The 13381-nt window shown below is 43.1% G+C and overlaps 1 protein-coding gene across 4 annotated transcripts in view; it reads right to left on the bottom strand.

The window, feature by feature from the left end:
• Positions 1 to 8303: 8303 nt before the first annotated feature.
• LOC129696088 (TPR and ankyrin repeat-containing protein 1-like) overlaps positions 8304 to 13381 on the bottom strand; it is a 121959-nt gene continuing 116881 nt past the window's right edge. For all 4 annotated transcript variants that reach the window (XM_055633505.1, XM_055633506.1, XM_055633508.1 and 1 more), the window contains 2 exons: positions 12754 to 12849; positions 8304 to 9438 (listed from right to left, as the gene is read on the bottom strand). In XM_055633505.1, the coding sequence (XP_055489480.1) occupies positions 9323 to 9438; positions 12754 to 12849 (212 nt within the window). In that variant the 3' untranslated portion in view covers positions 8304 to 9322. The remainder of the gene's footprint in view (positions 9439 to 12753; positions 12850 to 13381) is intronic.

Below are 13381 nucleotides of genomic sequence, written 5' to 3'. Positions count from 1 at the left end.
CTGCACACAATACTCCAGGTGTGGTCACACTAGGGCCCTGTACAACTGCAGGAGGACCTCTTTGCTCCTATACTCAACCCCTCTTGTTATGAAGGCCAACATGCCATTCGCTTTCTTCACTGCCTGCTGTAAGTGCATGCTTACTTTCATTGACTCATGAACAAGGACCCCCAGATCCCGTTGCACTTCACCTTTTCCCAACTTGACATCATTTAGATAATAATCTGCTTTCCTGTTTTTGCCACCAAAGTGGATAACCTCACATTTATCCACATTAAACTGCATCTGCCATGCATCTGCCCACTCCCCAACCTGTCCAAGTCACCCTGCATCCTCATAGCATCCTCCTCACAGTTCACACTGCCACCCAGCTTTGTGTCATCTGCAAATTTGCTAATGTTACTTTTAATCCCTTCATCCAAATCATTAATATATACAGGTACTGTAAATAGTTGCGGTCCCAGCATTGGGCCTTGAGGTACCCCACTAGTCACTGCCTGCCATTCTGAACGGGACCCGTTAATTCCTACCCTTTGTTTCTTATCTGCCATCCAATTTTCTATCCATGTCAACACCCTGCCCCCAATACCATGTGCTTTAATTTGCCAACAATATCCTATGTGGGACCTTATCAAATGCTTTCTGAAAGTCCAGGTACACTACATCCATTGGCTCTTCCTTGTCCATTATCCTGGTCACATCCTCAAAAAATTCCAGAAGATTGGCTGACTCGGACCGATCCTGCTACTGCTATCCAAATGTGCCGCTATTTCATCTTTTATTATTGACTCCAGCATCTTCCCCACCACCGACGTCAGGCTAACTGGTCTATAATTCCCTGTTTTCTCTCTGCCACCCTTCTTAAAGAGTGGGACAACATTAGCTACCCTCCAATCCACAGGAACTGATCCTGAATCGATAGAACATTGGAATTTGATCACCAATGATCAGCCAATTCTACAACAGTCTTGTATAGGAAGGAACTGCAGATGCTGGTTTATACTGAACATAACACAAAGTGCTGTAGTAACTCAGTGGGTCAGGCAGCATCTCTGGAGAAAAGAATAGGCGACGTTTCAGACCTTCCTACTTTACTAAACCGCTGCGCCATTGTGCTGCCCTTCTCATCTTTAAATAACTTTTCAGGGTAATGAGCTATAATCAAATAAATTATTCAGTTTGACGCAGCACCCTGTAATACAACAGGAAAGTTAGCTTACAACACTTTATTCATAACAAAGATTTAGTGAATAGCCATTGTGTGAATATCAACTGTACTGCTTTAGAAACACTGACTTCACCTATTTCCAGCAAGCAGCATTCATTTCCATTCATTGTGCAGTAACTTTGCAGGGCAAGGTACAACCAAATAAATGACTGCAGTCGAAGCATGCAGGTACAGCAGGCAGTGAAGAAAGCGAATGGCATGTTGGCATTTAGAATTAGAATTAGATTCCTTTATTGTCATTAGAACACGAGGAATCGAAAATAGGAGCAAAGAGGTCCTTTTGCAATTGTACAGAGCCCTAGTGAGACCACACCTGGAGTATAGTGTACAGTTTTGGTCCCGTAATTTGAGGAAGGACATTCTTGCTATTGAGGGAGTGCAGCATAGGTTTACAAGGTTAATTCCCGGGATGGCGGGACTGCCATATGCTGAGAGAATGGAGCAGCTGGGCTTGTACACTCTGGAGTTTAGAAGGATGAGAGGATATAACATTGAAACATATAAGATTGTTAAGGGTTTGGACTCGCTAGAGGCAGGAAACATCTTCCCGATGTTGGGTGAATCCAGAACTAGGGGCCACAGTTTAAGAATAAGGAGTAAGCCATTTAGAACGGAGATTAGGAAACACTTTGTCTCACAGAGAGTGGTGAGTCTGTGGAATTCTCTGCCTCAGAGGGCGGTGGAGGCAGGTTCTCTGGATGCTTTTAAGAGAGAGCTAGATAGGGCTCTTAAAAATAGCAGAGTCGGGGGATATGGGGAGAAAGCAGGAACAGGGTACTGATTGGGGATGATCAGCCATGATCACATTGAATGGCGGTGCTGGCTCGAAAGGCCAAATGGCCTACTCCTGCACCTATTGTCTTTTGATGCAGCATCATGAAATACATCCGAAAAGTTAGTTTACAGCAATTTACTACCAATTACTTTGTAGATAATAGCTATTGTTTCTAAAAAATAACACCACTGATTTGGAAACATGAATTGGACTATTTGCAGCATTCATTTCCATTCATCTTGCAATAACATTTCAGTCCAGGCTGCTGTAATCAAATAAATAACTCCAGGTGATGCAGCGTCAATTAACTGCACTGTTCCTAGTGTGAGATTCAAATTCACAAATGCTCAGAGACAAAGTCAGAGAAACAAGTTTATCTCATTTATTACATTTCTGCGCAGAAAAGGCTGTCTCTCCTCTATCGCCCTCTAGAGGCACACCGAGGATCGGGATGTCTTCTATCTTTATACATTTCATTTCACTATTGTCACACCCTCATCCCTCCCCATTGAGCTTCTTCCAATCATAACATAAAGCCCAGATTCCCACGAGAATGTCAACGCCCACCCAACGTCAAAGACACCTCCCCTATCATGCATCGCATGTGCATTTAAATTAGGCATCTTGTCATAGTAGGTGTGTGTTAATATTCATGTTATCTCATCAAGCATGCGTAGTTGAGCGTAACTTCGTGTCCTTCTCCCCTTTGTTCTAATTTATTTTAAACTCCTGCTGAAGTCTTTCTATTTGCTACTTTTTATCTAGAATTTCTCTCTGTTCTGTATATTTATCTCCTACCAGTAGTCTGGCTTCCGCTGACATCTTATTTATTTCTAAGTTATATTTCAGAGTTCTAGTATAAATCAACCATCTCTATTAATCCTTTTCTCACACTAGAAAGGTTGTTCAACTGAATAAATTAAAAAAACATATCCAATCGATGCCGCACCATCAATTACATTAGAAAAACTTGCTTTCAATCTGTTGTCGTAAAGGTCTGCTCCAATAATGGCAATTGTATGTAACATTAATAGTCTGCATTGGAAACGTCTAACAAAGGTGCTGTCAGTAAGTAGAATGCAGTTTCATACGGTTGGCAATAACCTTTCCTAGGAAGGTTGTACAACCAAATAAACATTTCAAATTGGTGAAGTATCATGAAATACATTAACAAAACTAGTTTTCAGCCTGTTGTTTTAACAATCCGATTAAATAATACAATTGAATGCAACATCGCTACTCTACATTGGAAACTACTAACAAAACAGACTGCAGTCAGTAGAAAGCTTGACTGTATTTAGTCTAGTATATATTTACAAAAGTCTCATCTTGTATGTATGTATACGTGTGTGTGTGTGTGTGTGTGTGTGTGTGTGTGTGTATGTATGTATGTGTGTGTGTGTGTGTGTGTATGTATACGTGTGTGTGTGTGTATGTATACGTGTGTGTGTGTGTGTGTGTGTGTGTGTGTGTATGTGTACGTGTGTGTGTGTGTGTACGTGTGTGTGTGTGTATATGTGTGTGTGTGTGTATGTGTGTGTGTGTGTGTGTATGTATGTGTGTGTGTGTGTATGTGTACGTGTGTGTGTGTGTGTGTGTGTGTGTGTGTGTGTGTGTGTGTATGTGTATGTGTGTGTTATACGTGTGTGTGTGTGTGTGCGTGATTCTGAATGTTTTTCTACCTTTGTCAAAACACTACGCGCTCGAGTTGATTTTTTTACAGACTATTACTCACATTAACCCGGTCAACACAATAAACAGGTTCCGTTCACATTTCATGCTATATTTAAAAAGTTATTCATCATTAAAGTAAAAAAAAGCCAAAACGGCCTTTTTGAAAAAGTCATATAGATTCTTCAAGAAGCTTCGAGTGACGTCACAATGCCCCTGCAAGGGGAGGGGGAGTTGCCGCCCTCTCCACCTCCCCAATGGTTTTAACTTCATCAACCGCTGATTCCTCGCAAGGGCTGGGGGGAGGGGGGAAAGATGCGGCCTCTCTCGGGTTGGCCCGCGGGCGGCCTCACTAGGGTCAGCGACACCCCACTGCCTCGCTCGGATAGGTACCCGCCCTGTCTTGGGTCTGCGTCCGTGGCCTCTGCTGCTGGTGCCGCCCGCCGAGTCCTGACTGCACGGCCCTCCAGCCCCTTCCCCTCTGGTCCCATTCGCTGGCTCCTGCACCCCTCCCCCGTGATGCCCCCCTCTTCCCCGTGGCTCTTTCCCCCTGTCTTTTCTCCGAACTCTCTACCCTCCCCCCACACCCACAACGCTCCCGCCCACACAGGAAGGTCTGCTCAAATAATGGGAATTGAATGTAACATAGCTACTCTGTACTGCAGATGCCTACCAGAACAGTACGCATTAGATGGACTCAAAATGCTGGAGTAACTCAGTGGGTCAGGCAGCATCTCTGAACTTATTTCAAAGTTCTTTTTAGTTAATGCCATATGAATGAAATCTAATTGGCTGCAGGCACTGAATAGGGATGTCCAGTACTTGTGTGACTGTTGGCGCCACCATGTGGCCACATTTGTGTACTGCCTTTGTTGTATGCAAAACAAAGCTTCTCACTGTAGCTAGGTACCCTTAAGGGCCAGTCCCACGAGCATGTGCCTGCATGCGGCAAGCCCGACCAAACCGGAAGCGGGGGCCGCGCGGAGGTCGAGTGATCCCCGTACAGGGCCGGCCCCACCAGCATGCACCTGCATGCGGCAAGCCCGGCCAAACCGGCGTCAAGACGCTGCGCACGCCCGTCGAGGCGGTGAGTACGGCGTCGAGGCGGCTGCGGCCGGCAGGCCGTTGCCTCGCGGAATTTTGGAATACGGTCAGATTTTCGGAGCCATGTCGGGACCAGCTCCGCACAACTCCATCCCCCGGCGACAGGGCCGGCAAGGCCCCACCAGCATGCACCTGCATGCGGCAAGCCCGGCCAAACCGGAAGTGGGGGCAGCACGGAAGTCAAGTGAGTGACGTGAAGTTCGAGCGAAGTCCGCGGGAAGTTCGCGCCTGACGTACGGCGTCAAGACGCTGCGCACGCCCGTCGAGGCGGTGAGTACGGTGTCGAGGCGGCTGCGGGGGCCGGCAGGCCGTTGCCTCGCGGAATTTTGGAATACAGTCAGATTTTCGGAGCCATATCGGGACCAGCTCCGCACAACTCCATACGGCTCCGGTGATCGAAGTGGGACCGGCCCCGCGAGGCCGTACGGCTCAAGCGACCACGTTAGGTTGCGCTTGCCGCATGGAGTCGCATGCTCGTGGGACAGGCCCTTAAGATAGACACAAAAAGATGGAGTAACTCAGCGAGACAGGCAGCAGAAGGTGGAGAGAAGGTGACATTTCGGGTCAAGACCCATCTTCTGACGAGATATCCTAGGTACATATGACAATAACGTATCATGCATTCAATTATCTAAATGGTGTCAAGTTGGGAGGAGGGGAGGTGCGGCAGGATCTGGGGGTCCTTGTTCATCGGTCAATGAAAGTGGGCATGCAGGTACAGCAGGCAGTGAGTAAGGCGAATGGCATGTTGGCCTTCATAACAAGAGGAGTTGAGTATAGGAGCAGTTGTACAGAGCCCTAGTGAGACCACACCTGGAGTATTGTGTGCGGTTTTGGTCCCCTAATTTGAGGAAGGACATTCTTGCTATTGAGGGAGTGCAGCGTAGGTTTACAAGGTTAATTCCCGGGATGGCGGGACTGTCATATGCTGAGAGAATGGAGCGGCTGGGCTTGTACACTCTGGAGTTTAGAAGGATGAGTGGGAATCTTATTGAAACATATAAGATTATTAAGGGTTTGGACACGCTAGAGGCAGGAAACATGTTCCCGATGTTGGGGGACTCCAGAACCAGGGTCCACAGTTTAAGAATAGGGTGTAAGCAATTTAGAACGGAGTCGAGGAAACACTTTTTCTCACAGAGTTGTGAGTCTGTGGAATTCGCTGAAGAGGTCAGAGGGCGGTGGAGGTGGATGTTCTCTGGATGCTTTCAAGAGAGAGCTAGATAGGGCTCTTAAAGATAGTGGAGTCAGGGGAAAGCCAGAGGCAGGAATCAGGGTACTGATTGGGGGTGATCAGCCATGATCACATTGTGGTAATGACGGTGCTGGCTCGAAGGGGTGTGTTGAATGGCCTACTCCTGCACAGAGTATTATCTATTGTCAATCAACATTACACTTTTTTTGCAGCAAGTTCGATTCTTTTGGATGAGTAAGGTTGTATAGAGTCATAGATCATGGAAATGGGATCTTCTGGCCAACTTGACCACAACATGTACCGTCTACACTGGTCCCACCTGACTTCGTTTGACCCATATCCCTTCAAACCTGCCCTAAACATGTACCTGTCTAACTGTTTCTTAATCATTGCGACAGTCCCTGCCTCAACTACCTCCTCTGGCAGCTCATTCCATACACCTACCACCCTTCATGTGAAAAGGTTACCCCTCAGATTCCTATTAAATCTTTCCCCTTCACCTGAAACCTATGTCCTCTGGTCCTCGATTCCCCTACTCTAGCTAAGAGACTCTGTGCATCCACCCAATCTATTCCTCTCATGATATTATACATCTCTAAGATCACCCCTCATCCTCCTACACTACAAGCAATAGAGGCCCAGCCTACTCAATCTCTCCCTATAGCTCACACCCTCTAGTCCGGGCAGCATCCTCGTAAATCTTCTCTGAACCCTTTCCAGCTTGACAACATCTTTCCTATAACATGTAGCCCGGAACTGAACACAATACTCTAAATGCAGCCTCCCCAACATCTGTATAACTGCAACATGACCTCCCAACTTCTAGGCTCAAACCTTGACTGATGAAGGCCAATGTGCCAAAAGCCTTTTGACCACCCTATTTACCTGCGACTCCACCTCCAAGGAATTATGTGCCTACACTCCTTGATCCTTCTGCTCTATAACACTTTCCAGAACCCTACCATTCATTGTGTAGGTCCTGCCCATGTTAGACTTCCAAAATGCAACATCTCACATTTCACTATTATATTTCATCAGCCATTCCACAGCCCACCTGCCCAAACAATCACGATCCTGCTGCAATTTTTCTCAACCATCTTTACTATCTGCAATACCACCCATTTTTGGATCATCTGCAAACTTGCTAATCTTGCCATGTACGTTCTCATCCAAATCATTGATATAGATGACAATCAGTAACGGGCCCACCATCGAACCCTGAAGCACACCACAAGTCACAGGCTCCCCGACCGAGAAGCAATTTTCCACCATCATCCTCTGCTTCCTTCCATGAAGCCAATTTCCTGTCCATTCAACTATCTCTCCTTGGATCCCAGATTTCTTTGATCCTTGGATCCAGATCTCCTTATGTTCCAGAGCGCCCTACCATGTGGAACCATGTCGAATGCTTTGCTGATGTCCATCAGTCTGAAGAAGGGTCTCGACCCAAAACATCACCCATTCCTTCTCTCCAGAGATGCTGCCTCACCCGCTGAGTTACTCCAGTATTTTGTGTCCAGCTTCCATACATAACAACTACAGCTCTGCCCTCATCAACCTTTTTGGTCACATCTTCAAAAAAACTCAGATTCGCAAGACACAACCTCCCACGTACAAAACCATGATGACTATCCGTAATCAGCCCTTGTCCAACTAAATGCATGCATATCCCATTGCTCAGAATACTCTCTAGTAACTTTCTAACTACAGATGTTAAGCTCACTGGCCTGTAATTCCCAGTATTTTCCCTGCAGCTCTTTTTGAATCGAGGTACAACATTTACCACCCTCCAGTATCTCTTCTACATCTTATGACCACTCGTAAATTTCAACCAAGGCTCCTGCAATTTCCTCTCTGGTTTTCCACAATGTCCTCGGTATATCTGCTCAGGATGAAATCACATGAAATATTATGAACTAAATGTTTCCAATGGATTTAGGAGCATGCATTACGAAAAATGTGTTTTCACAAAAAGTTATCTCAACACCTTATTTCGCAGAAAGAGATCCAGCAATCACTCCCCCCAGGTCATTGATGAAGAACATTCTACTGGATACATTCCCATTGTTTAAGATTTTTTTTTTAATTGAGTGGACATTAATGCAAACTGTGAAATAAAATTATACATTGTCGAAAATGTTTTACTTCAGTTCTACATTTTTGCAGATTTAAAAGAAAAGGAATCTTTGGAGCAATTACTACAAACTGTATTGAAAAACTCTCTTCAATAAAAATAAAGATTACACAACTGTTTAATCTGCTGGTGAAACATCATCCTCCCCCCACCCCCCCACCCCCACACACACACTATTTGCTGGGAAAAAAAAATATTAAAATATAAAATGTTTATTTCAGCCTCAAAGCACAGTACATAATCTACCCATATTTTTCTTGAAATCTCTCTAGATTCTTACAACATAAACAGTTCTATTGCCTAATTTAAACAATATCATTGTAACTCCAGGCCTTGGAAAAATCTCCTTACGCTGTGTTATTTGAACAGACTCATACAAACCATTTTCCCAACCTCCACCTTCCTCACCAATTGAATGATTTAAGTCATTGTCTATCGTAGACCGTACCTCAATATTTTGGTAATCAAGTAGGCTAAAATCGATTTTTAAAAAGCAATTTGGTCCAAATGATCTATGTACAAATATTTTTTTCCAATTTTATGGAAAGACATTTAAAACTATTAAACATGCTTCAGTGATAAATTTACAAAGTTTTCATCTTTGAAGTTTTGTATACATTTCAAAAAAATGATGTAAAATGTAATATCCAACAGTCTATTTTAACTGCGATATCAAGAAATAAAAGCCTTCAAACACATTTAGAATATTAACTCTGTTCTCTCCCATTATGAGGCCCTAGAGTTGAGTGATAACGGAAAATGACCAAGTTAGGAGAGTTCAGCATAATGCTGAGAGAAGATTTTGATTACATCTTAGAATAGATGGCTTCAGTGGGATCATGCATTCTTGCACTTATTATAAATGCTTCCTTCTTCTATAACATTTCAAGGATGGGAATTATACATTGATACGAAAATATCTGTTTTTTAAGGATATATCAATTGTACGTCAGAATTCAAAGGACAGAAAAATTATAAAAGTGATAAAAAAATTATTTTGTAAAGAAAAATGCAAACTAAACATACAACCTTGGCGACCTTTTTGCACAATTCAATCTTTGCTAAATTGGTAAAAAGTTAAAAAAGATTCCTACCAAATATCCAAGAACATACAGAAGGAGCAAAGGACATTGCAGGTGCAGGGACAGCAGATGAGTAAGTACCAAAATTTGACACCACAAACACTAAATCCCACCATACAAAATTGGCTCCAAATTAGCGCTTCCTTCTCATTGAGGATTTCTTTTTCTTCTTGGGGCATAGTTCATCAAAATTTTCATGACCATCTTCTTCGCCTTCAAAATCAGGTGTGCTCTGGTTAACTTCAAGTCCTGCAGAGCACAATAAATGTACCACATTGCACATGGTGAAATATGTTCAGCAAATAAAAGATGCCATGATCTGTAACTGGATCAATAAAAACTAGTGCTGGAACCACTCAGCAATTCAGGCAATATAGTTATAGATCATACAGCCCAACTTGCCCACACTGGCCAACATGTCTCATCTACATTAGTCCCACCTGTCTGCCCTTGGTCCAAAGCCCTCAAGTCAAGTATAGTATCAGTCAAGTATCCTTTATTGCAAAATGTCATGCCTTACAGTCATAACATAGAATAAAATAACAAAACACACAATAAACACAAATTTAACATCCACCACAGGGAGTCTACCAAGCACCTCCTCACTGTGATGGAAGGCAAAAAGTCTTAAGTCCTTGTCTCTTCCCTCCTTGTTTTCCCCCTGCATTGAGGCGATCCAGGCTTCCGATGTGGTGACCCCGCCGGGTGATGGTAAGTAAGTCAGTCCCGCAGCTGAATCCGAGCCCCGCGAACGGGCCGGTTCAAACTCCCAGTCGAAGCTCCTAACCTGTCATACCCACGTACCTGTCTAATTATTTCTGAAACATTACGATAGTCCTTGTCTCAATTACTTCTTCCAGCAGCTCATTCCATACACCCACCACCCTTTGTGTGGAAAAAGTGACCTCAGATTCCTATTAAATCTTTTCCCCTTCATCTTAAACCTATGTCCTCTGGTTCTCGATTTCCCCAACTCTGGGCAAGAGACTCTATTCCTCTCATGATTTTATACACCTCTAAGATCACACCTCATCCTCCTGCGCTCCAAAGAATAGAGTCCCAGCCTGCTCAACCTACCCCTATTCCTCAGACCCTCAAGTCCTGGCGACATCCTCGTAAATCTTCTCTGAACCCTTTCCAGCTTGACAACACCTTCCCTATAACATGGTGCCCAGAACTGAACACAATACTCTAAATGCGGACACACACATGTCTTATATATATATATATATGAAACGTTCATAGTTTCACTTTCCTCAGATACTGCCTAACCTGCTGAGTGTTCCCACTATTTAATGATTTTATTTCAAATTTCCAGCAGCTGCAACTTTTTTTTAATTTACATTTTGTAGTCATAGGGAAATACAAAACCAAAATACAAAACCAAATTCCAAGCATTTGAATTTACATCTTGACTACCCAAAACACTGACTGGAGAAAAATTACTTTAAAGTATTTGAGTAAAAGGTATAGAGTTGGCCTGTACAAAGGAAGCTTAAAGGGCCTGTCCCACTTACGTGAATTTTTCGGCGACTTGCCAGCACCCGTCATAGTCGCAGCAGATCAAACAATTTCAAAGTGTTGAAAATCCAGCGGCGACCAGAATAAGCTACGCGGGGTGACGCCTGTATGGTTGTGAGTAGTGGCACAAAGAGTCGTACCTTTTCCTGGTCGCCGCTGGATTTGCAACATTGTCTGTTTATTTATATATATATATATATATATATAAACATATATATATTATATATATATATATATATATACTAGACCAAGTGCAGACCGGTTGGGTCTGCTCCACCAATGGTGTGATCCCCCAACCCAATATTTCACCATGCACCCGTCTCCTCCAACGGAACTGAAGCCGTCCCCAAATGTAAGATTCCAGCACTCCCATGCCTCCCTCAGCAGTGGATTAAAAAAAAATTCCAATTGCACCTCCCCTGACTGTTCCTGTCTTGCAACTTTGTTTTGAAGTGTGTTGGAAGCTGATAGGAAGGAGTGTATTGGGCATTGTGACATCACACGATGGAAACGAATCAAAAGGAAGAAAGGCAGTCGGCAGCCGGATGGACGGACGGCAGGCGGCAGCCACAGAGTTTTATATAATAATAGATAGTCTATGCTTTATAGACACACTGATCTGTTCTGTATTTATGCTTACAATACTCTGCTGTGCTTCAGCAAGCAAGAATTTCATTGTCCTATTTGGGACACATGACAATAAACTCTCTTGACTTGACTTGCACATTTTAAAAATTTCAGTGACCTGCTGCTACTACGTCGGGTGGCGGCAAGTCGCCGAAAAAAATCGCGTACGTGTGACTGGCCCTTTTCAACAAAAACCCAGTAAGGTAAATTCCAATTATTTCATTGAAATTAGCCCATCCGGAATAGTATTATTTTTAAAAACAACCCTGTAATTTTTAATCATTATAAGTAATCAATTCAGCCAAGTTTGCTAATGGAACAGCGTTTCATGATGTTTGTTTTATAGAGTCGTGGCTTTAAGTCTCCATTTGTTATTTAAATCAAATATTAAATAATAAAGTTCATGTAAGTAACGAGCTGATGCCGACACCAGGATATTGGTACATTTGAATGTGTGAAATTCATCAACAATAACAAAGCTCTGCCATTAAATAATGGATCCATTTGTTCAGTGAGAATTTGCAAGAGAAAATAATCTGTAAAAAACTTAGCCAGATTATGTTTTTAATGGACACTTCAACAGAAAAGAATAAATTTGGTCAAAGGCTTTTTTTGGTTAAATAGGATTAACGAGTGCCAAATACAATGGAGACAAACTAGTTGGAATCAACCAAACAGGGAAATAGATGATCAGTAATCAACTTGTCTATTAAAGTTGATCTTAGATTTAAATTCACCCTCTAGTGAAACCAGGTGATGGGGGGATGTATACTGAGTGGCCCAGCGCTGCAGAGTTAGAGTTTCTGCCTTACCGACCCGGGTTCGATCCTGACTACGGGTGCTGTCAGTACGGAGTTAGTACGTTCTCCCTGTGACCACATTTATTTTATCCGGGTGCTCTGGTTTCCTCCCACACTCCAAAGATGCCCAGTTAATTGCTAAATCAATCGAATTAATTCATTAATCACTCAATCGATTAATAAAAAAAGGTTAATTGGCTTCAGTAGGTTGTAAAATTGTCCCTAGTGTGTGGGATGATCATTGGTCGGTGCAGACTAAGTGGGCCGAAGGGCCTGTTTCCATGCTGTATCGCATAGGGTCCAGACCATGAACCTGTGCGTCCACAGATGCTGCATGTGTTCCCGCCGAGTTCCCTCAGCACGTTAGGTTTTGTGAAGAATACAATGCAGACTGGTGAGAGAAATGCATCAGAAAAGACAAAGAGGAAGGGGCATTTGATTTCAATGCTTTTTTAAAACTCAATGAAACTACCCAAAGAATAGATTTTCAATCCATTAAATATGTATTTAAGTACTATACCAGGTATTGTACAGAATCTTAATGCATCAAAAAAGTAACCACTGTTAGGCTTGGCACATTTATTGTGAATTACTATTGGTGGATCTTTGAACATACCATAATCACTCAGGTTGCTGGATTGTTTCCGCCAGAGATCGGTGCTATCTACAATTTTCTGAAGGTCTTCAACTTTTGGTGTTAATATTTCCTCACCTGGAAGTTATATAGAGATGAATGGACAGGTTATACAGATACAGGGAGTCGATATCAATAGCTAAAAATTACAAATAAAAGCAAGAAAATGGTAATAAAGTTCTGATTATATCACACCATGTGACATACACAAGAACTGTTATCACTTCATGCATCAAATTATACTTAAGTGTTTCATAGATGTTTCATGGGCATCACAGCACAAGGAACAGGCCCTTCAGCCCCCTCATCTATGCCAAAGTTGATAGAAACATAGAAAATAGGTGCAGGAGTAGGCCATTCGGCCCTTCGAGCCTGCACCGCCATTCATTATATCATCATCCAACTCAGTATCCTGTACCTGCCTTCTCTCCATACCCCCTGATCCCTTTAGCCACAAGGGCCATATCTAACTCCCTCCAAAGAACTGGCCTCAACTACCTTCTGTGGCAGAGAGTTCCACAGATTCACCACTCTCTGTGTGAAAACATGTTTTTCTCATCTCGGTCCTAAAAGATTTCCCCCTTATTCTTGAACTGTGACCCCTTGTTCT

The sequence above is a fragment of the Leucoraja erinacea genome, chromosome 4 (assembly GCF_028641065.1).
Source record: "Leucoraja erinacea ecotype New England chromosome 4, Leri_hhj_1, whole genome shotgun sequence".
Lineage (NCBI taxonomy): Eukaryota > Metazoa > Chordata > Chondrichthyes > Rajiformes > Rajidae > Leucoraja > Leucoraja erinaceus.
This window is presented reverse-complemented; position numbering and strand designations above follow the sequence as displayed.